The sequence below is a fragment of the Passer domesticus genome, chromosome 8 (genome assembly GCF_036417665.1).
Source record: "Passer domesticus isolate bPasDom1 chromosome 8, bPasDom1.hap1, whole genome shotgun sequence".
NCBI classification, from domain to species: Eukaryota; Metazoa; Chordata; class Aves; order Passeriformes; family Passeridae; genus Passer; species Passer domesticus.
In genome coordinates this window covers 29,223,796-29,247,817 of record NC_087481.1, presented here as the reverse complement: position 1 = coordinate 29,247,817, position 24,022 = coordinate 29,223,796, and the positions used below count along the sequence as shown (strand labels likewise).

At 40.0% G+C, this 24,022-nt stretch overlaps 1 protein-coding gene across 9 annotated transcripts in view; it reads left to right on the top strand.

Annotated features, from left to right (window-relative positions):
* The window catches only part of ARID5B (AT-rich interaction domain 5B), a 150,953-nt gene that overhangs the window by 72,161 nt on the left and 54,770 nt on the right, over positions 1-24,022 (top strand). For all 9 annotated transcript variants that reach the window (XM_064430000.1, XM_064429998.1, XM_064429994.1 and 6 more), the window contains one exon: positions 8,802-9,032. In XM_064430000.1, coding sequence (XP_064286070.1) covers positions 8,802-9,032 — 231 coding nt within the window. The remainder of the gene's footprint in view (positions 1-8,801; positions 9,033-24,022) is intronic.

Below are 24,022 nucleotides of genomic sequence, written 5' to 3'. Positions count from 1 at the left end.
CCTTGTCTGTCATTTATGTTTGAATGGTGTGCAGAGGTGAAAGAGAGAGGAGATGACAGAAGACCTGGTTAGTCTGATATTAAACCCAGTAACTCGGTTTAACTCTCAGCGACCTTCCACTTCTTTTCAGTTTTTCATGCCACACAAGTATGGGTTTGTCATGGGCCTCTTCAGCACAGGAGACAAATAACAGACCGTGAGAATAAAATTCATCAGTCCACAGAATATCTTGAGGTTCAGTCCTGAGCGCTAGGTTGGGGAGTCTGTTACATCTTTGAGCTCATTGTTCCAATGGTTAATTATCACTGCTGTAAAGTCTGTGCCCCTCTCTTGCCAGGGGCTCTAGTTGCATGTTTCTCCACCAGAGTAGGGTTTTTCATTCTCCAGTATTTTCTCGTTACACATCAGAAAGGGGTTCCAGGACACATGATCATAGAAATAGTAATAATAATACAGAGGATGAGAAGGTGTTGTAGGGAAAGTTAGTGGATGTGAGGATGTTACCCCCCCTCACAAAGGTGCTGTAGTACTTGTGTACATAGCATAACCCCCATGCTCAAGTATTTGCAGAATCAGGCTTTATGTGTAAGTGTAGTACAGTGGTATGTTGGATGGTGTTCAGAGATTGCTGAAAACAGTGCATTAAATAGCACTTTGAATTGCAAAGTGCTGGTTCAGTTTTGTCTGTGAGAATGATAACGCTTATTATCTGATTGTTCCCTGTGCAAATCTCACCTCAGGAAAAATTAAATTATGTTTGAATTCAGCTAAAGCAAAGTATATAATTATTTTCTTTCGTTATTAAAAGGGATTTTTACTGTTTGTTTGTTAAAACTGAAGCAGCTGCCATGTTAGAGCCTTAGATGATTTAAAAGCAAATACAGAGGTAGAGCCATTTACAGTACAATTGGCTTGTTTAATGTGATTTAATTCCTCTTGTTGGCTCCGTCATATTACCAAATTATGTTTTCAGCTCCCCTCCCCTTTTTAATTCTTTCTTCTTTTTGTTATCAGCAGAATTGAAGCTGCTTATCAGTAACCACGACAACCAGGATAAATACTTGTTTTAAAGCTGATGCACATTCAACCTGAATGGTCCGCATGACCCAGAACATTCAAGAGGACAGGCAGCATGTGCTCCCTTCTACAATCAATCTCCCCCTTCCCCCCATCTCCATCTGCTTTAGAAAGCTAATAGGGCAGTTTCAAAACCTTTTCTATCATAGCAGTTTTCTGCTGTTTGGACATGGGCTGGCCCATGCTTGTGCCCTGAGTAAGGAGAGAAGGAAATTTTGGGAGGCAGGGAGACAATTTCGCAGCCACATCTGCAGTGTCAGCTTGCTTTTCTGGGGTTCCTCCAGCTGTTGTCACAGCAGTCACCTGCCTTGGGTAGGAGGGTGAACTGCTGCCCCACAGACCCTTCCTGAAGGGGAAGGTAATCCCAGCTGGGCAGCAGCTGAATAGAATGAAGGAGTGACTGGAATTGTGTGGGACAGGGAAGATGGCTGTGGTAAGAGAGAAGCCTCAGCACAGAGCCACCTGATCCATGTCCTCTCATCTCTGGTGGAGGCAGGCAGGCTGGCTGGGTGACCAGAGACAGTCACTTCCCCTTTGAGGAAACTTAGGAATCTCCCACTTACCCAGAAATTTCCCAACAAGAATTTCTGCCTGCCCTCTTTGCTCTCTCCCTTGCACTCTAAATTGCTTGATGCTGTAGAATAAATCCTTTAAGCTCTCTCTGTCTCAGTTTCTCTCTCTGTGTAATGGGGATAATAATTTTTACTCATCTCCATAAAGCAGTTTGAGGCCTGTGGATGGAAGGGTTATATAAAAGCTGGAAATGATGAGTGTCAGTCACTCTTCTTTTGAGTCTAGAAATACCTCATAAGGTTTATGAGGCACTTCCTAGTGTGCAGGAGGATCTTGGGAGTGCAAGGTTGGAGCTGAAGTTATGAGGAGCTGAATATAGAATTAGAGTCTGAAAACGTTGTGGAATACCTGGTTGGAAACTTTTTCATATTAAATATCTTTTGTCTTCTTCAAAAATTGGATTTAGGATTTGGATTTCAAGTGATTTAGTGAGATAAATATTTTATAGAGTATTTGATTATATGGACATACTGTCAGTCATCGATCAACATACTTGAGTTTGTCCTCATTAAGTAGAACAACTCTGATCCAAATAGCCAAGTGAAAAATATTTTTCAACCATGTGCTTTAAATAAGTATTAGATAATACTGTCTTTTTTCCCTTTTTTTTTAATGACTGTATTGCTGTTCAGTTGATCAGTAGTTTCAATCTCCAGTAGATTTGTAAGTATTCTCTTTCTTTCAAATGTTAAACTAAGCTTAGGAATTCTTTGAAAGGCTGATGCTCTGCTGGCACTGTGACAGAAAACAGAGGGCTGGGGAAGTGGCATGAAATTCTGAGAAATAGCTCTGTCTCCTCCTTAAAAGGGGAGAAATATCTGACACATGCAGAAAGGCTGTACATTTTATTCTCACTATTGGCAGAAATGACTTTTGCCTTTTGATCAATTTAAAAGCAGAATCAGGCAGGCAAACGTCCATGTCAGAATTACAGGCAACTTGTTAACACCATCATTATCTGGTAAACATAAATGTAATCACTGTGTTCGTATCCTGCAACACATTGCCTTTGTTCTTGATTGCATTAGCATTCAAATAGAGGGGGGTTCTCAAAGCAAGGATGAGTAGCATGAGTCCTGCCGACAAAGAGGTATCCCTGTTGTGTCAATAATTTACCCAAATTTATTTAAAACCAAAACCACAGATTTCCTGTCCCATCTCATGTGGCTAAATCATTACTGTATTTGCATTTATCTGTGAGAGAAATACCATTCTTAGATTAATATTTTTAGGTCTTGTGATTAATTAGCCAGCTGAGGCACACCAAGTGTCTTTACTAGTGTGTATGAAGACCATGGGAATGAAAAGGCAGAGTGGATTGGAATAGCTGTTTTTGAGAAGTCTTTCCCAAGCACTGGAGAGAGGGTGGATCAGTGTGCTAGAGTGTGCCTTGCGACGATGATGCAGCTACCTGAACTCCTCAGCTGATGCTCCTTGTCCACAGCAGATTCCAGCTGTGGGGTGTGGATTCCTGCTGTGGTTCTTAGCCTTGTGTCTTGCAAAGAATTCAGTGTGAGAAGTGGTCAGGCGGGAGCCAGGCATGATCCTGCCATGAGGAGGAGAGCTATCCTTGCCCACAGAGGAATCCCCAGAGGTGCAGGTGATGACTGTCATTGATGCTTGGCCATCTGCAGTTATCTTGGAAGTTTGGAGGTGTTTGGCAGGTTATAGCTGGACTGTGATATGGAAAGGTGTTCTTATTATTGCATCATTCCTCTTAAAGATTCCTCTTAAAGATTTTGAGGTCATAAAGACCCAGTTTCTTATTCCTTTTTGTAGTTATTCCTTCATCATTCTGCTGTTTCTGTTGCTTTTGGACCTTTTGAGAGATGCAGGGCTTTTAGGTAGTTGTGTGGTATGTTCATTTCCATCTCCTGGAAACTGTGCTCTCTTTCTTTGGGTTTTTATTAGAACAGGCAGCTCTGATAAATGTAGAGCCTGTCTGACCTGCAGATACTGGTTTTGAAGGGTGAGCTACACATCTTTGTTTCATCTACAGCTGTGTTCTCATGCCTATACTGCAGAAAGTCATTGCCAGAGGAGTAGAACAAGAGAAGGGGAACTAGATCTTAACAGCTGGAGGGTCTTGGGAGGTGAGTGAGCACACTGCCCTGCAATAGCCAGCACACCTCCCATCACAGGGGTCAGAGCCGTGTTCATTCAGCACCTCACCAGTCCCTCAGACACCCAGATGCATCCTCCATTTCCTCTGTATCCCCTGCACATTGATGATAATGGTCAAAGCCATGCATACAAGCTAATTGTGATATGTGAATCCTCTGGGAGACCCCCTTAGTAACAGAGGGTTATGAAGGAAGGCAGAGGAGCGAGGGCACTGTGTGGGAGAGGAGCCTGATGGACAGAAGCCTGCAACTTCCTTCATTTTCTCTCTATATTCCAGATAGCTCCCTTGCTCAATTTGCTACCCACACACCAAAGCATTGTCCCATTTTATCTGGTTCCCCTGGTACTTCCATTGCTTATCTTACGAAGATCTGTGTCAACATTTATCAAAACAAATGGCAAGCCTGGGACCTTTTAAGTAGTTTTTTTAGTTAATAAAACCAATCTTCTACTTCTGTTATGTTAAAAGTACATTATCTTTTTATTACAAACTCTCTACAGCTCTGTCTGTTTTCCTTCTTAGCAATTTCATGACTGCTCCAGTTGATTGCTGTATGGAGAATTACAAAATCATTAAGGGTGGGGTTTTACCAGCTGACTTACAGTACAAGCCATTTCTCAAAATAACCACAACAGTGCAATACTGATGTGTAATTTACGTCACAGTATGTTTTTATGAAATAGTTTGTGGCTTATTCATTTAGATCTAGAACTGAATATCTCTTCTTTTGCTTTTTAATCAAGCCTGCTGCTTTTTTTTTTTTTTACTTTTTAATATTTTCCACTCTGAGGCTTGGCTTGTCTCCAACTTACCAGCTACATGGAAAAGGAAAAAATTGATTTTTTTTTTCCTTTGCCTGCAGTTTAACTGCAAGTGTTGTTTCCCCTTTGATGTATACATTTGTGTTAACTGCTTCAGAAGAAATGGTAGATGTGTGGTATAATATATTGTACAAAGGTAAAGCAGAGAATTGATAAGAGATGTAAAAGTTTGCAATTTCAAACCATACCAAGCAAGTGTTTCTGTTTAGCCTCCTGTGCTGGTACATTTCCTTTTTAAAAATTACTTTCTGTATAATGTCTTGTAATTAGAACAGGAAATCATTGAGTAACTGTAAGAAGAAAAAGAGCACTTAAACTGAAAAGAAATTTACCTTCTGAGAAATTATATTCAGCTTTTTTTTTCCCGTTTTTTTTTTTCTTGCCTTCACATTACTGAGTTGTTAATGATAGTAACAGATGTACAGACCCTTATCTGTGTCATTGTTCTGCTTGTGTTTTCACGGAGGGGAGGGGGGGATTGGGCCAAAAAAGTCATTTTCAGTAATGCAAAAAATGAATGGACAGAAAATGGGAAAAGCCTAATTACAAAAAATATTCTGTGTCACAACAGAGTAGCAATTAAATTGAAACTTCAATATAATTATCAATAACAGTCGAGCCTGGAAGGGTGCCAGGCGCATAAAGTTGGTACTCAGCCTTTATGTGGTTGCTAGGAGGACGGCAAAAAGTATAAAGCTTAGAGAAAGGAATGTCTAATGTAATAAAGTAACAGAAGGTAGCATAAATCATTGTGAGAGCAGTTCATATTGACATTATTTTACTTAAATTGGGTCGAAACTAGACATTTAGTCTTACAAGAGGCACAAATTCATATTTCTTCTGCAAGAATAACTCTGTGCTTTCTGGGAAGAAGTAGAGTGTGCTTTCATAGCACCAGCCTCATACATATTTGGAATCTTTTAAGCAAAAATCTTAAAATGTTTGTTTCTATTGGCATCCAAATGCATTTGCACTAATACGATTAAAAGAACTAAAGGGCAAAATACTTGGCAGCTTTTTCAGTTGAGGTAATTAGGTACAGGAAGGAACATGCATAGTTTTTCCATCAAGCTCTATAAAATCCTGGTGTGAAGGTCTTTTTAAAGAGAAATAATGCTTACTGATGTTGAGGGTAGATTATGGCAGTTAGCAATAACATTATAGGCTGATGTTTCTGAAACAAGCAAACAAAAAGCATGTTACAGGGTTTTTTTCTCTGCTCTCTCTGTAAATAGTTCTGGCTCTAGATGGATTTGTTAGGAATTCGTCCTTTTAACAGGCTTTAGTGTTTTTTTTTTCTTTTGGAGCTTTTAATTGTCTTGCCTTACATATTAAAAATGGTTGTGCTGATTTGAAAAGTCAGTTCTTGCATAGATTCATTGTGTTTGGCATTTCATGCATCTCTTACTTACAAAGACAACTTGAAGAACATGTAATCCAACATAAATGCCAGGCTGTGCCAAATCCCAGCTCTCTTTACCCCTGACAAAGGGAACTGTTGGATTATATCTCTGCAGATATAGGCAGTGCTTGGAAGGCAGGGGTGGAACTTTGCTTCCTAATTACAGTTTCTCTGTTTTCAGCCCTGAAATATAAAAATAAATGAAAAGTTGATGTTGGAGGGGGTTATTAAACCACACAATTATGATATAAGCATAGGATTAAAGTAATTTCAGTTGAGCCTCACAACTGAAGCAGAATACTGTAGGTATTATCTTCTACCATGTTATGTCTGTTGAATCTAAAATGAAACTTAAAAATACAGCGTCTTGGTTTCCTAATATCTCAGCTGTATGTTTATAGTAGTCATGTTGTTTTTCTTAATTTTAATGGAATGTGATCCACATTTTGAGCTTCGCTTCTCCTAAGAGTGAACTCTTTCTGATCGTATTTCTGAAAAATACTTGCAATATTCACAAAGTCCACCATTAAATGGCACGTGTGAGATTTTGATAAAAGCAAATAATAGTTCGTCTTTGGGCTTGCATTTTATTAGGGATTGGTCTGCTTAGATTTCTCTTTTCTCATGTGGGCGTGGTTGAGGAAAAAATCTTTGTTCCAGGAACACTGTGTTTGTCTTTCACTAAGCAAATTTTCAGTTTATTCAGCCTTTGTTCATTCTTCGATGTATCTATTGAACCTGGAGTAAAAAAGGAAAGGAAACAAATGCATCACAAAGTACTCATTGGAATTGCACAAGCATGTATGAAAGTGATCCTGTAAAAATTACTTGGTTTTAATTTATGCCAGGGGGTTTGAGTTAAGTCGTCAGTTGTCAGGGGTACAAAGTTTGTGTAATTGTGTGCAGGGACTTGAATTGGGCACATTTGTCTAGAAACTAATGGTTTACTACAAAGGCACGTGGGACATACATTTATATCCACCCTGTTTAAAAAGCTGACCACATCCTGGCATGAGAAAAGTGCTGTCAGATCGACAGATTCAGCTCACCGCTATCTGCACAAAGGTATGAAGTTGTAATAACCGTCAGGCGGGCGGACGTGCAGCTCTCGAAGGAGTTAAAGGACGGATCATGTGCTTCTTAATTCCTAGAACAGTTTTCCTGATCTGATTTTTAGAGTTTCCTAATAAAGAAGAGAGAGCCTTATTCCCAGGAGCAGTTGGCTCAATCGTGCTGTTGTGTAGGCTTATGGATACTTGTTGAAACAAAGAAAAGCATGACCACATCCTTATTGGCCAAAAGAGGTTTTAGGGCCATCGATTTTATTTTCTTAGAAAATGCCAGTGCTGTTTACCAAAATGTATTACCCTTACTTTGGGGTTTTTTTCTTTTTCTTTTTTTTTTTTTAACACAAACAGTTTTATCTCCTCACCTATGTCAGGATAGTGGTGAGAGTTCTGAGTTTTTAAAAGTGATGACTTTCAGGAGCTGTGCTAGTAAAGACAGTGCTTTGCAAGTCCGTCTGTCGTGTTGATTTTTTTTACAGCATTGCATTCCTCTGCAGTGATGACATTCTAGGTGATATATCTGCTTCCAGAGACTTTTTAAAATTTAGCCTTTTATGTGTCAACATTTTCATTGCCTCACTTGAATCTAGATGAGTTGTGCCATCATATTTAGTTGGAGAGAACTGATCTGACTTTTCTTTCAATGTCTGAAGTGATTTTTACTTTAGGAGTAAGAATGATGATTTCAGTATTAGTAATGGGATTAAATAGTAGACCTTTTGTCTCTGGCAAAAGAAATAGCTGAGTTATTCAGTAATGAGAGTAGAACAAAAACGTAAAGTGAATGCTGTTGCTTTGTCTTCTTTGGCGTGCCTGGAAAGCCATGTTCAGTTATGTACCTGAGGAGATAAATGAGTATAAAAAGAAGTGATGTTGAGTACTGGCTGCACACCTGCAAATGAGTAATTTCTCATGTTTGTATCCCTAGCTGAATTTTTTTTCCTCTTACGTTTCATTCTGGTTATATGATGACACTTGATTGTGTTGTTTCAAAATCTGCCACCTTCAATATGCGGTATCATCTAAACCATGGAGGAATGGAAAGCTCTGCGGTCTAGATTGCTTTATATTTTGAGCCCAGCAGCACAAGCTGTTGGAAAATTCATTTGCTTGTTGTGCTCTGTAGGAGTTTTATTGAGTCCTGCTGCAGTTGTAGTTAATGTAAAGAAAGTTCTTCCACCTCTTGGGGTTTAGCAACAATGACCAGGTCGGATCGGCCCACCTCCCTGGCCCAGAGGTCCTTTGGTAGTTGCCAGTATCAGGGGCATGAAAGGGGAGGTAATAGCTATATGCTCTGAGGCTTGTATATTATTGTTTATAAAATATTAACATATTTTAACATAATGTGTTAACTGATGTAAACATGAGTGTAGTAAAGCTATATGGGGAACTGAGTAAAAATTACAGATTATATTTCTATTGAAGCAGCCAAATTGGCAAAGTATGGAGAACACTTTGATTAAGGCCCTTGGCCAACTTCAGCAGAGCAGTGTTTTCTTGCTCATCCAGGTAGTCCTGGTAAGTATGGGAAAAGTGAAGGCAGAAAATAACCTTTTTAATAAACTTTCTTTAAATTACTGTTTTTTAACCTTTCCAGACCCACTGTGCTATAAAAGTTGTGTCTTGAGAAAAGATGAACTTACTTCAGAAAAATGAATTTTTCTGAAATACTTGAGTTACAGCTCTTGTTTTGTATTTTCCAGATATACTAAGAGTACGTTTTTCTGTTTTTCCAGGTGAGGATGATGAAGATTCAAACCTTCTAATTCTCAGCTACCCGCAGTACTGTCGCTACCGTTCCATGTTAAAGCGCATTCAGGACAAGCCCTCGTCAATACTAACAGACCAGTTCGTTTTAGCCCTTGGAGGCATTGCAGTAACAAGCAAGAACCCCCAAATCTTCTATTGTCGGGATACATTTGATCACCCTACCCTAATAGAAAATGAAAGTATATGCGATGAGTTTGGTAAGTCCCATTACAGCTCTTTTCTTTTTCTCACAAGGCATTTTTCTTCTTTTAAGTATCTGCTGATTTCCAAAGGGAAGATGTGATTCCTTTGAAGTGAACCATGAATACTATTTATGATTGAAATGATCTTTACCAAGTATGCTCTTTCTTCTCTAAGACTGAAGGCTTCTGGCCACTGGTGATCTCAGTATTGCAACTTGAGTTCACAATCAAAGATAATGTTACATGGGTGGAGTGTAGCACAATGGCTGGGTCTGAGTGAAACCATACCTTGCCTGGGTTTGCAGTTCATCTACCTTAACCATTCACCTACAGCCTGCCTTCCAGAAGCATTGCAGTGTGTGTTAGTTTCTTGAAGTCGTTGTTGGTGCAGTATGCTAAAAGATGCAGAATAGGACAGAGTCCTGGCAGAGCCCCTTGCTATTGCAGAGCACTCGTCACCGTGCTCCCTGGGCCCTATAAGTGTCAGCTGTATCTGGTGTGTTTCTGGTCATCTTGGAATGTGGGCTTGTTCATCACGGGCTTTGCCACTGCTAGGAGCTTGATTTTATGAGTGCAAAAATACTTCTGGGAGGTGTTCTCTTAACTCAAGAGGCATAGAGAATTCAAGAGTATGCAGCCCCTTAGAGCTGGGGGAAAGGACTGCAAGATTTGACACCTGATAGCAACGAGGTGATTTCACACAGGCTTTTTTTGGTGTCACATCATCCCAACGACAGCAGATGTGCTTTGAATATGTGGCGGAAGTAGTGTTGTGTAGACACCCCATAATGGGTTCAGTGTCGTTCCTTTAGCAGTGTACAGAATTAAGGCTTATGCCCCATATCACCAGATGGATGAGTTCTGTGGCTAATGCTTGCAAAGTCTGCATGGTGGTGAGTACACCTTTCCTTGCCACACCCCCACATCACTGCAAGGAAGCTCCTATAGTCTCTTAGAGAAAAAAAGTCTGCAGATGCCCTTAAACATGTAACAGTGAGAGGGAATGTTTCTGATGGGAGAGTCATCTAGCTGTTTTTCTGAGCTCGAGCACACTGGCTTTGAGCTTGGTGGCCATCTCAGGCATTGTTGTGACAGGAAAGAAACCCTGACTGGTCCGGTGGCATTCGGGCATTTTGTAAGGTGGTGCTGCTCTGCTACTCCATTCCCAAAAGGCAGAGGAGATCCCTCCTCACGTGGTGTTGTCACTGGAGCACATGACTGCTGAGAATAGTTTTAGTTTTGTGCTGTCAAGATTTTTCAGAATCTGGCCCAAACTGTCAAGTCTGCTCACACTCACACAAAACATTACAGATTTTGAATGAACTATGAATAAAAGTGTTGGTTGCTCTTAGGGAGTGGGGGTGGTGAAAAAAATGAATTAAATGCCCTGGAAGTTTGGTCCAATGACACAATAGTATCATGTTGGTTTTTATTTACTCTGAGCTCAAGCTCAGAATATAAAGTTCAGTTGTAATTGACTCTCCTTTTTATGTGAGAAAGGTTATTTTAGGCTTGAAGGCGTTTGATGAGCCTACCATCTGCTTTCTGTGGAGTATTTTATTCAGGGTCATTCCTTGATTACAGGTTTGTTGAAATAGTTGGATCCATAATGCAAGTGTATCATGGAATATTAGTAATAGATGAATCAAAGAGATGTGGAATGATGCAGAAACTACGCTTAGTGAACCATAGCAAGTGCTTTGTTCAGCCTCTGAAAGCAAACTATGCCATTCTCTTGACCTTTGCGAGGCAATTATCTCATTATCAACCAGAGCCACAGAAATCTTAGCCATAGAAATTAATAATGTGTATTTAAAATTTTGTTTGGTTTAAGAAGCAGATTTTTTTAAATCCCTATTAAAAAGAAAAAAAAGAGCCGCCAAAAAATCCCCAAAAAACACTGTTTAAAAGTATTTATTATGAAAATAATAATGTAAAACTTGCAAGCCCTGCTGTTTTAGGAAGGAAAAACTGGCCAGTGTGTGGTTTCATATCTGCATTACGAAATGTATGGTGTCAATTATGCTACCTTTGTTGAAGACAGCAGGCAAAGTACTAGTTTATCCTTTTCCTTGCTGGCAGGACAATAAAATGTACAACGCTTCATTATACAAACAGTTTACATTGATACCATGTAGATTGATGTCACACGTGGAAGGTGATGACTGCTAAGGCTAAACAGAGGCAGGGTGGTACAGTAGATAAATAGATTACTCTAAGGCACTGGTATTTATCAGTCAAATCTGAGGGGATACCAGATTACAAAAATGGTGACTAAAATTCTGAAAAGGTGTCTATAAGGAGACCCAGACACGTGTAGTTTGAAGGTTTTGTCCCTCTCTTACCTTGCAAATGAAGTGAGTGTGCAGAAGGAACAAGATAGGAGTGTGTATTTCACTGTTTTTACCTTAAATTCTCCCAACTCTAAAGCAAATACAAAATTTGGTAAATGCATTCTGCTGATGTCTTTATTTGGGAAGCACTGGAGCGCTGGTTTCCGATGTGGATGCCAAGTCTTCTTCAGAAGCATTGCTTTTGAGGCAAGTTTTTACACATTCTCTGTATGTTGGTGTATTTTGCAACAGATACAGCATGTCACAAATGAGACACCAGAAACACCTTTACAAAGAACCCCCAGCATGTAAGCTGTTGTCCTTGTTAGTCAGTTTTAATAGACTAAAATTTTTTCCTGGAAATCTCCTCTCCACTTTCATTATAAATTTATAACAAAAAAAAAAAAAGTTGAGCTCTGACTTGTTCTCATACTCCTTGCCTATTTCCCCCTCTTTTGTAGGGTTTAACAAAAATAAATAAAGCTGGAAATGAGGAAGAAGAATTAAGCTTTGTTGACAATAAATATGTTTTGGTGTGGGACATTTTAAAGCAGATGTATGTAGGAGCTCCCACAGGTATGGCTGGGAGGGATGCAGCAAGGCTTTGGGCAGTCCTGTGTGCATGTTCCATGTTTCCACAGAGTCTCTGTGAGGCTCAGGCTGTGCTGAGCTGCCCCTCCAGCTCCAGCCTGGGCTGCCACAGGCGTTCCCAACACCACAGCTGCCTGTGCTTGCCTCTGCCCTGCGTGCCCACTGCTGGATGGCATGTGCCCAAGTGCTCTGGACAGGAATATTTGGGACCCGTTTTCTTGCATGGTCCTCCTCTGATTCTCCTCTGGTTTGGTTCAGTGTGCCACAGCATCCCATCTAGGAGGCTGCTGAGGAATGGGCTCAGCAGCTGGAAGGCTCAAACATTTGTGTGTATTTCTTTGCAGCCTGCCACAGAAGGACTTGCTCTACATTTACAGAGGAAAGGCTGCTGTGAGTGGGAAGCCTCCTGCTCCCATTCTTGTTGATATAACTACTGATTAGTTAATCCAACTGCCTTGGAGGGTTCCCTTCCAGAATGCAAATAGGCTCAAGAGCTTGCTTCTGTTCAGAAAGCAGAAGACATAAACCATGCTTGGATATCTTGATAGCCCACGTTCCTGGCTATGGCTGCAGTCAAACTGCACACGTATCCTCTCCTGAAAGAAGAGCAATTAGAGGTCCTCACCAGTATGAAGCAGTCCAGGTGGATAATGAAATGAACATGAGCAATGAAAATGAACAATTCATTTCTCTTCAACTCGAGACATTTTTCAAAATCTTTTCCATTTATCACCTCTGGGGTTACTGTTACTGAATAACTTTGGTAAATGCATATCATTTACTGGCATCTGCTGTGTGGTCATATGTGCTGCAGGAGAGAAGGAATGAAAAGTTAGGTTTCTAATAATTTTCATTATAAACCAGGTGATCTAGCTGGAGGCAAAGCTGACTGTGAGTGTTCAGAAGGTGTATCTGAAGGTCACTGGGCATAAATCAGTGTGCACTTGTTGCTAGAGCAGCACATGTCCTCTGTGTTTGCTTGTCCAAAAAAGGTGACTTCAATTGCCAGGCTTGTGCCAGCTCCATGGATGGAGTGGCTTCCAGGGCTCATCAATGAGCCAGGATCTTCCTGTGATCCAGCTGTGGTCTGGGTGATGGTGTGTTTCAGCTCCATCAGCTTCACCACGTGAAAATCTCACACAGAACGATTTTTCCTGGTGCTTTGCTAGAGAAATGTTATAAATCCTGTCCGCTAAAGATGAATCCAAAGGCTGTCTTTCATTTTGTGTGAGGATGGGCTTGCTTTTTCTATAAACAGGAGTTTATAGGAGAGAATATTTCTTCTCAATTTTCAAAATCTGTTTGGTAAATTTTAAATCATTCTGGATTATTTTTACAGCATGCTGGGTCCAATATGCCATTTAACAATATGTTTGATCCCTGGAGTACTCTAAACACTTGTTCAAGCCCAAAAGAAGGTTTTGGGGTTGCATGTAAAACTCAATTTTTTAATGAAAAATTTAATACCAAAAACTGAGACAACTACAACCTACTGTGGTATAAGTACAATTTTTTCTCTGACAGATTAACCATCTTCATTTGGCCATAACATGAGCAATGCAGAGGGAAAATGCTCATTGAAAAAAAAAAAACATGTGCAAAAGGGCATTGCAGGTCCCTCTTATCTCCTCCCCATCCCCCAAACCAAACTTAATGATATATTGCTTGCTAGGGGAAAAGTTATCTACATTAAAATGCAAATCTCAAAAGCTTCAGCAGCTCATCTCTGCCTGTAAAACAATGAAGAAGACAGTTTGTCTCACTTCCAGGGCTGGCAGGGAGTGGTTGGGAACGAGGGGTGACTTACCAGTCCTCCCAGCTGCTGGAGTTTCTGAGCCAACAATTTCAGAAAGACTTACCCTCCTTCTTGTCATTGGCCAGGGAAGCCCTGGAAGAGCAGCATTATAAGGAGAAAGGGCTTTTTAGGGATGGGTCATGTGCCAGAAAAATTCTGTGGCACAAAAGCTGGTGACTCCAGGATATAGAGCAGTGCCATTGCTCTTGGTATAGCTGAAATTTGGTCTTTGCTCTCTTTATGCATCTTAGTTTACAGAAGTTTGTGACTCACAGATAAAATCAGTTGTTTGGGGGAAAAACATAACAAAATAAAACCTTGGCAGGCAATGAGCCTTTAAAACAAACAAAAAAAAGGACGGAAGAATGTTTTCAGTCTAAATGAAATACAGTTTTCCTGTTGGTGACTTATTTTATTTGTGTGAGTCAAAGTTGGCTTTTCTTTTTAAACTAGCTCCAGTACAATAATTGTACTTGGGCTGACTGGGTGTTTTTTTAAAGTTTTTCAGCTGATGTAAAGCATCAGCATTATTGCTGTTGTCTGTTTTGGCTACCTGCAGGATAATTTATATCAGTGAAATTCAGAAAAACCTGAAGTTTCTATATAGATGCTTCAGGCTTCTTTGTTTTAATACAGATGTGATATTAGAGTGGGATAGGTGTTAGTGCTCCTCTGCAAAGACTGGAATGTTTAAAACATTTAGAACAGCAATAGGAGGAATGGAGAGTTTTTATTAACATGGATCCTGGGAGCTCCTTAGATGGAGCTTTACGGTGGCATCTCCAACAGTCTGAAAAATATGCAAATTTTCCCAAGGTCTTGGGCAGGGTGGCTTAGCTAAATATTTCAAATTTTAGGTCTCTCAAAACAAAAACAGGACATACCTGGAGGGGAAGTAGTGATTAATGCATAATAGTGCTATATACAATATAGATAAATGTACATTTCCTCTTTCCTCCAGCCCCACCTCTGCACACACAAGCTTTTAGCTTGGGAAAGTAAATCTGGAAATGTTCTGGATTCTGGTCAGATTTCTTTCTTATTTTATTTTCTTAATTCAACTGTAGAGCAAGATATTAATGATCCCCAGATGTTGTTTATAATGATTGATTTTTCAGTTGTGAAAAAATATTTGGAGGGTTTTTTTTTTAAACAATTGATATTTTCTAGTGTGCCCTGCAGCATTTGAATAAAATGTCTGAAGGCAGAGCTGTTTATGTGCCCAACATAATTGCTTCTGTTAAGTGATTTCTTCATTCTTAACATTTTTAGCTCTAATTGCTTTTTCCTCATACAGCTAAAAATAAATATTTGCAAGTTTTGCATTCTGTCACTCATTGAAATGCATAAAATATTTGTATACTCAAAGCAAAAAGGCACTGGTAAGGGGTCACATTCTGCCTTCCTTAGTGGCGTAAATCCAGCATAACTCGATGCACTTCTGTGGCTGTTACTCAAGATTTGCACCAGTTAACCAAAAACAGAATCTCACCCAATGTTAACAGCAAGCTGTTAAGTGAACATAAGTAACATGTAGTAAAGTAAGATAAAATACCTTTCTGTTTGCAAGAACTTCAATGGAAACAAATGCTGTTAGCTTCCACTCCTTTCTGGTTTTTTAGTTCTGCATTTTCACTAGCAACTGTAGTTGTAACCAGGATAAATAGTAAGATAGATTATTTTTCACTATATAATCAAAACTCCTTGATGGAGAATACTGATTTTATTTGGGTTGCCTGTTCCTGCTGCCCTCAGGAAGGCAGCAGATGCTGAGTGGAAGAGCAGGTACTGCTTGAAAAGCTGCTTCTGCCCATTCCTTCAGTGTCCCTTCTCCACCAGGGCTGGTTGTGGCTGTCAGCCCTGCACAGCAGAGCAGGGGACTGCAGCATCCTCCGGTGTCACTGCCAGAGAGCTGCTCCTGTGGGAGGGCACTTGGCAATTTGGTGAGGCTCCTGCCTTCTTCAGGTGCCCTTGGGCAGCACTCTTGGAGGCAGGGGGCTTACACCGTGTGCCTGCTGTGACCCAGGTGCTTGAGAAACATCAGGGCTGTGAGCCAAGGGGTGCCCAGTATGGCCTGGGCTGGGATGGCTCTGGATTTGGGGCTCTCACTGGACAGGAGGTGAGAGATCCTCTCTCTCTCCAGTGCCCGTGGCAGAGTCAAAGGCCTGGGTGTGCCCAGAACTTCAGTTTATTTTTTAGGTTAGTGACTATGTGATGGTATTGTGGGGTTTACCAGTCAGAGTTCAGCAGAGAATTAATGTGTCGTTCCAGCAAACGAGGGTTTGCAAGTGAGCTGTTCTTCTGTGCCTGACAAATGTAACCCATAGCCTGCGTTTTGTCATCTCCTACACATGCATCCTCTTTATTGGTGTCCATTCAATAAATGATTGTTGATGTTCATTACTAGTTCCTTCTTTATAAGATTTCCCCTTGATGGCTGGTTTTACAATTCAGCTATCAAAATCATGTTTTGTGATCATAGCAAAAAGTAAGATGGGCTGTGTTCATCATATTTGTGAGCCATGTCCATCATACGTGGTCTCATTTCTGGAGCCATCTCTTTTGCCTCATGTGCCTTCATTAGCACATCCTTGTTTGACTGTTCCCCTGGTTTCTGTGCCTCCCTTGCACCACCAGGCTGCTCAGACTGTGGAGATGTGTCTCAGAACTCTGGGCACACTGGCACCCCGAGCCTTGTGAGCAGCATCCCTGAGGTGTTGGGGCTCAGCAGTGGCAGTGAGCAAGGGAAACCTTTATGGCCAGGGAAGGGCCCCCATTCCCGTACAATGGAAAAGTGGAGTGGTTTGTGTCAGAATATGGTCACATTCTTCTGATTAAACCCACTCAAAAAAGACAACATTGTAATATTTTCCAATGACTGTTTATCATGAATTACGTCAGCCTTAGTTTAAATTGCTATTATTTCTCCTTAATGCTTCTTGGTGCCTGCATAATTTACAGCATTGGCAGCTGCGGGACTATGAAATAACCTTTCACAACCACCATACAATAGTAAAGAACATGAAGTTTTTGTTGTTAATTATTATGGGACTCCTTTAACTTTTTTACAAAGTGACATAAAATATTGTTGAGGTATTTATGGTTAAAGCTACTTTTACGTGGATCTATTTTGTTTCTGGCTAGTTCTTAACTAAAGCAGTCATTTGTGGTTATTATGCCTAGGGAAATATTATGTCAGAACTGGTTTAACAGTATTATTATGTATCCCATGTCATATATTACATGTCAGCACTTGAGGCTGTCTTTCAATAAAAACAAATGCAATTTTAGCTAATGGTCTTTTAGGTACAGACCATTTGTAAACTTACCTGAGTTCATTTGAAGGTATACTAAAAAGCTTTGTTCTCTGAGAGTGCACTCAGGTAATTTCATTTTGGCTTGAGATGGAATTTCCAAAATATTTATCATTATTTCAATCAGAGGGTGCTGCCTCTAAAAAGCAAATAGTTTCCCAATAGCGAGGTTAATGTACACATTTTAAGGAGCTGTAACTGTTACTCATTACTTTGTTTACTTTTCCCCCCTCTGGAGCTCACGCTTCCCAGGTTCCCTACTGGTCAGGCTGATAGGAGTAACCCAGGCAACTAAGCCACCTAATGATGATACTTCAGTGTGCCGCTTACATGAATAGCTTATACCTTCTGCATAATCCGTGGGTGAGGGGGGAGAGAAATCAGAGGTTGAAGGTGAGTTTTAGGTTTCCTTGAAGTTGCATTTCAAATTTAGAAAACGCAAACTTACACAAAGTAAACTTCGAATTAATGTGTCATTCCCCTTGGTTCCAAATGCTATGCATATTTTCCAGTACTTACTTATTTAAAGCAAGAAATGAAGCATATAGGGTGTGCCAGAAAGTTTACACAAAGAATGAAAACACATAAATGACTCATGAGAACTTTTTCTGTGGTTCTTTTTTTTTTTTTTTGGTTGTTGTTGTTGTTCTTAATGTGTAATTATTTAATTACTGGTAGGCAAATAAAAGAAAAAAACCCCCATGATTTCTCTCCTCCCTCCTCCCCCCAAATCTATGCTTGAGCACCATAAAAATGATCAAAGCCTCTATTTGTGTCTAGTTGCATTTTCCTCCATGGGATAGCTGGTTTTGGTGACTCTATTGTAAGGAACTGAAACTGCTGGACAAAAAAAAATTCAGTTTCTGTCCCCCCTTAAATGCTTGGACCAAGGAAGTAAAGATGCAAACATGAAACTGAAAAGTCAAGCAAAAGAGTGGGGTGAGGAATTTTTGTGTTGCTAAGGTGAAATTTAATAAGGGGAACATAAAACGGAGCTAAACTTGCCTGGATGCCATGAGATTTTTTAATATTAGGCAGCATGCTTGATTTCCCTGGAAGTGAGTGAGCATTCTGAATTTAGAGTTGTTTGGCAGGGGGAGGGGGTGGTTCGTTCTCTTTTTCAATCAAAGGCATTTCACAAGCCGATTGCATGTGAAAGGGGAATCTATCATTATGTAAGAATGTAACAAACTTTTCCCTTTAATGAATGAATATTAGGTATTTCAGGAGCCCATAAAAGATGGTAAAGGAGAGAGACAGAGCTGACGTCTGAGAGATTTTAATAAAGATTGAAGTTAGTAGTGAAAAGGTCAAAGTGCCATTTGTTGAGCCCCTGCTCCTGGCAGGGTTTCAAAGCTCGCAGTGCTGACTGGGGGGCTGTGATGTGTGTTAATGAACAGTCGTGGCACTTAACTGAGATCATGGGTTGGTCACATGAATATATATAAAAGATATGAGTGAACATTTTCCCCCTTTTTGCAGCCGTTTGGCTCTTGGAAGGACTAAACAATTAAAAGAAATGTTTGAAATGCTTGAACACCACATTAAGTCCCCTAGTCTGTAAGGAAAATGAGCTATGAATAATAGAATACTGCTCTAGTTAAATATAGTTATTCAGAATTGTTTTTAGCCACAGATGTTATGCCATTTTAGAAACTTAGACTAAATAATGTCAGATCTTGTTTGCTTTTTTAGTATGTTATTCATTTATTGGGAAATTCAAAATTTAAAACAGCTGGGAAAGGGTTTGGTGTTCACTAAGTAATCTTTAAAATGTGTACATTTCAGACTTACTCTTACAGGGCTGTTTAGAAATGACTGAATTGTATATTATAGTTATAAAGTTCTGTAAACATGCTCTACCATGTAGATGACAGAGAAACATGAAATGGGAAAATGAGATCATTTTGGAGCCAAATTTTGTGTATTACAGACTTGATAAAACAGCAAATGGCTTTCTCAATTTAAATAATTTGTAACTTTCTAGGAATGTTCATGGATGTTATGAACAGTAGGTCTGAAATAGCAGCAGAAAATAACGTTCGTTCTCCTTTAATTCTCCCTTTGATGTTTATGTCAAAACGAAGGAGTTAATTTATCTAAGAGTTTCACTGCATGAGTTGGACTGTACAAAACCAATCATGTAGAAATAATAGACTACCATTGGAAGTGCTGTACTATTGCAGTTTTAATAGCTCTTCAGTTCTGCTCAACAATTAGTCCATACATTTTATAGCTGTGTATTTAAGAAACTGGCACACTCAGCAAAATCATAGTAATTGGGAGATGATGCAATGTGGAGAGAAATCAGAGCAAGAAAATTAATTGAAAAATAATGTTTTGTTCAGGTTGGGTTTGTTTTCTTTTAAAATTTTAAACACTGCAGTAGTAATTGCTGGTGGGTGAGACTTCTGCAGAATGTAAATTCCACGTGCCTGGGATTTTGTGAATTTGCTTTTAAATCAAATTGCAAAAGAGGCAAAATAGGTCATTAAAATTCTTGCTATAGTTTTCTCTCTCTGAAATCAAGTGAAGGCGTTGAGGGGGATCCAGAGTAGGGCTTTTTCTCTCTATTGACAGTAGTGCTGTTTAAGTTCTTGTTATCTGTCAGTATCTTTGTAAACCTGATGAAACGGATCACGGGCAATTAGTTTATCATTTACACAAATAGTTTAAGAGACCTCAGCAATCACTTTCTGGGTGTGTCCATAGCCAGTGGATGCTGGTAGTTTTTCCCTAGGACCTTGTTTTCATACATAAGTCCTGAAAGTGAAGGCAGATTTTAGTAAAAGAAGTACTGTGGATTTTTTGTGTAGGTTTGTCATTGGCAATTATGACTTTTTTAGTGATATTTTTAGTTGATATATTGTCCATGATGGGCCAAAGGTGAGTGAAGTGGTGATAGTTTACACTTCAGCTGAAGTTTGGGCCTCAGTAGTAGATACAGGTGTATCTTGGTCTTTTAGTGATCTGGCAGCATCTGTGTGCTTCAGGGCTGTTGTGTTGGTCATAATGGCAAAAATTACTTGGGGTAATGATAGATAACCAGTTGACTGGAATAGAACAGCAGACCTGCTTCTTGGATTAATAAGCAGGGAATAGAGAGAAGAAATAGAGAGGTGTTACTACTCCTGGCATTAATGCTAGAGGAAATCATTATCAACCCCCTAAGAGCTAACATTTTTGGTTAGTCAGTCAAATGATGATGGCTTGCTGCAAAAAGGGTGGTACAATTTCATGGAATAACTGCACTGCTAATACTCAAATGTATTCTTCTGAACTGTGGGCTTGTAGAGGAATATGGAAGAGCAGGAAGTGTTTTCAAAGAGAGGTTTTTCCCTACTTTTACCTTTGTACCTGATTCTGATGCATGTCCTTTGCATATTCAAATACTGGACAGGGTTAAGGAGGAGCCCAAAAAGCAGTTCATGGGACAGAAGACTTGCTTCTAAGCGAAAGACTAAAGAATATTGCTCCAGTTAGTGCACAGAGGAGAAGACTGAGAAGGGGCCCAATCATTCTAGTTAGTACTAGAATGTTAGTACTTCCATTAAGAGGAGACCTGTGGAAGTGGAGGTCTCTGTAATTTGGCTGACACATTGCAAGACCCCATGCTTCAAAGTGGAAGCAGGTAAATTAATGCTGAAGCTAAGGCACAATTACATAGCAGCGAGGGGTAATTAACCATGGTAACAACTTAGCTAGGAGAAGCATAGATTCTTTATTACTTGAATCCTTTAAATCAAGACTGCTTTGTAAAAGACAGGACCCTTACTTAAAGAAGAGATATTGTAGTCCAGTACCCTTCATCCAGTAGTCACTCAGCTGTATAGCCAGTATCTGCAGAAGGTAAACAAGGTGCTAATATCCTCCTAATTCCTTCTGGCCTTAAAAACTGTAACTTTATTAATATATGTTGTTTATAACATCCAGGCCAGTAAGGCTAGACTGTGCTGGATCTTTTGTCCATTATACAATAAAACAAACCTTCAAAAAATTTGCTTGCACTCTTAATTAAACAAGGCAGAGCTTTGATCTGTTCTGTGGACGGGAGAATGAGGAAGAGGATTATGGAGGAAATATGGTATGTTAGAAGCTAAACATCAGTGTCTTCACTGATCCACGCAGGGGGCTGCTAATAGCCCATGTTCTCTTTCTTCTCCTTCGCTGTCTCCATCCTCCATGAGCAGTTGCCTGCCTCAGAGCGCTGATCGGGCAGTGTGCTCCTCTGCTCTCATCTCTGGGGCCTGATCAATCCCTGGCCTGGTCTCTTTTCAGATCAGCTCAGGGAGAAGTTTAGGTCCATTTTAGGCCACTTTTAGTAACTTCTGCAAAGGGCTGTACCCTCAGGTGAAGAATGGAAAATGTAACTCAGTAGCATGTCATTTAATGTGTGGCAACACTGCAAGATCATCTGCAGACCTAGAGAGTCTGCTTCCTGAGTCTTCCCCGTGGGTCCTTCACAAACATCTCTGGTCACCTTAACTTTGCAATAGCTTTAAAGAGATGTTAATTAAAAGAGGTGTTAGAAACAAATGGATAATAGAAGAAAATTAATTTATTTGAAATTCGCAGTTTCAGGTTACAGAAAGGGTAAGAGAATATGTGAAGTCGCTAATGGTGATCATCCTGCTAACATAAGTGATATTCTCAGACACTGCTGCTGCTTCAACAGAGAGGTGTGGTGCGATCTTCCAGCTCTGTCATCACCCTCCTGTGTTTCCCTCTGGATTTGCAACTGTAGTGGAAGTTGAACTCCCAGTGAAAAACAGCTGTTTGCTGTGGGGCGGCATGTTTACTTTAAGTAGGTGTTGATGATTCTACTTCTCAATTCCCTGATTAAATAAGTCCCTTCACCTTCAAGTCTTACAAACGTCGGCTGAACTGTGATGAGCTAAGCCTGTGTCCCATTACAGACTTCCACAGAGGTAGAGCACAATTTTGAAAAATGAAAGAGGTTGTTTCCAGGGTCTTGAGCAGCTCTTAGCTCAGAATACCATGTTTAAAATTAGCAGTATAGTTGCCCTCATTCTTTTATAGCATCCCGATTTTGCAATGAACCATAATCGTTGTACTCATTTGCCAAAAAAGATGGTTCTTCAGGGGGTTTTTGGTGCTGGTTGTTTTGAAAGGCAGCCTGTAATTAAGATGAATATGTGTACATTGTGAATGTTTAGTTATGGTAGAGATGTTTTTTTTATAAAACAACCCCCCCTAAAAATTACCTAGCTGCAAATCCTTGCAGTTACTTAGTTTAGAAGTTTAAGTCAATTTATGGAAGTCTGTGTTTACTGTCTTTAGAGCTTGATCATGACATTGGAATGTATTTTGGAAAAAAAGACCCTATAAAATGAAATCCACATTTATGGGTAAGAAGCACAGAGCACTTAGGATCAGCAGTGAGACTACAGCATCTCTTTGAAGTGTAGCAAAGAGGAGTACTTGCTGATGCCATGTTTGGTTTAGAAGGTACGGAATTGATACACTCCCTACCTTCTAACACTGTAACAGCAGCTGGACCCAATGCAATTAATTTCATGAAAATGTGGACTGTGATATCCCAATGACAGCAGTCAGAAGATAAAACTGGATCTGAAGCACTTAAATTAAAATAAAACTTTATAATAAAGCCAGGTCTGCTAAGATGCTGCTTTTGTGCTGCACTGCATGTGAGTAATCTGAGTGACTCATCTGGCCTCTGACATACTGAAGCCTTCAACATTCCCAGCCACGAGTGTTGCCCTTCATAAAAGAAATATCCTATTTTTGGTATGGCAATGTCCTCAGTTTTAAAGAATTTTCCTCTTTTAAAGTGCTCATACAATTAATGCCTCATGCATGTATTCAACAATAGTTGCCTAGCAACCATCAGAAATATTCGGGAGAGCAAAGGCAGCCAAGATGAATGAGCAGTAACATCAGCTCCCATTTCAGGTGAGCTGGAGAAGGCATCAGGGCTGTCCTGGCTGGGTCCAAGCACACAGAGCCATGAAAATCAGACAGTCCCAAAGCAGCAAATACAAGCTCCAATTGGCGCATCAGTCAAAGGCGGGATGAGGTGGGTCATGCAGCCAGAAGCAGTTGCAGGAGGCTGCAGTTGGATGGACTTCTGCAGTTTCAGAAGCCTCGACCAAAGCAAGGTGGCAATGGTTAAATAGGTTACAGGAAGTCAACAAACACTCCTTAGTGGCTGAAGAGAGTTTTGCCACCTTGTCTTGCATTCCTGCAACTGGAGAATTGGTGAGGTTCCTGCTTCATTTGGTAGGAGCATTTGGCCATGGGTCTGAGCTCCAGGGCTTGGCTCCACCCCTTCATTGCCCCTGGTTCCCACTTCTTGCTGCTTTTTAATTCTGGCATAACTTTTACCTCACACAAAGTTGTCTCATTCTACTGAGTCAAGTCCTTCATGCCTTTTTTTAGCCCTTGAAGATGACATTTAAATGAAATGGAATTTTTTTCTACAGTAACAGCTCACAGCCACTATATGTGTGGATTTTTGTTCCTTTTTCCCCTCTTTTTTTTTTTTTTTTTTTTTTTTTTTTTTTTTTTTTTCATCAGAAAAGTAGAAATTAGATGCTTGGTCTAGGATTGGAAGGATTAGGTTTTATCATGGGTTGACATATTCTCAGTGCTGTCACACTGGTGGTAATGTGGCCATGTCCTGTAGCCATCCCTTTCTCTGGATGAGTTTTGGTGCTGTTCCACAGGGGTTGTACCATTGCAGCACCTCAGGGAACTCAACGCTCACTGTTCAAGCACAGGGCTCTGAGCCCACATTCAGTAGAATGCACTGTCTTGTCAAAACCATTTGAGATGAGAGTTTTAATCTGTATAAGTATTTCCAGTTGTTTTCTTTTCATTAGACGCTTTAAAATTAAAAAGCCTGTTAGTGTTGCTCTGAACATTTTTGACTGCCTGCCTGATTTGAAGAAAGTTATGAAATTCTGACATTTTCCTGTTGGATAGGAAAAC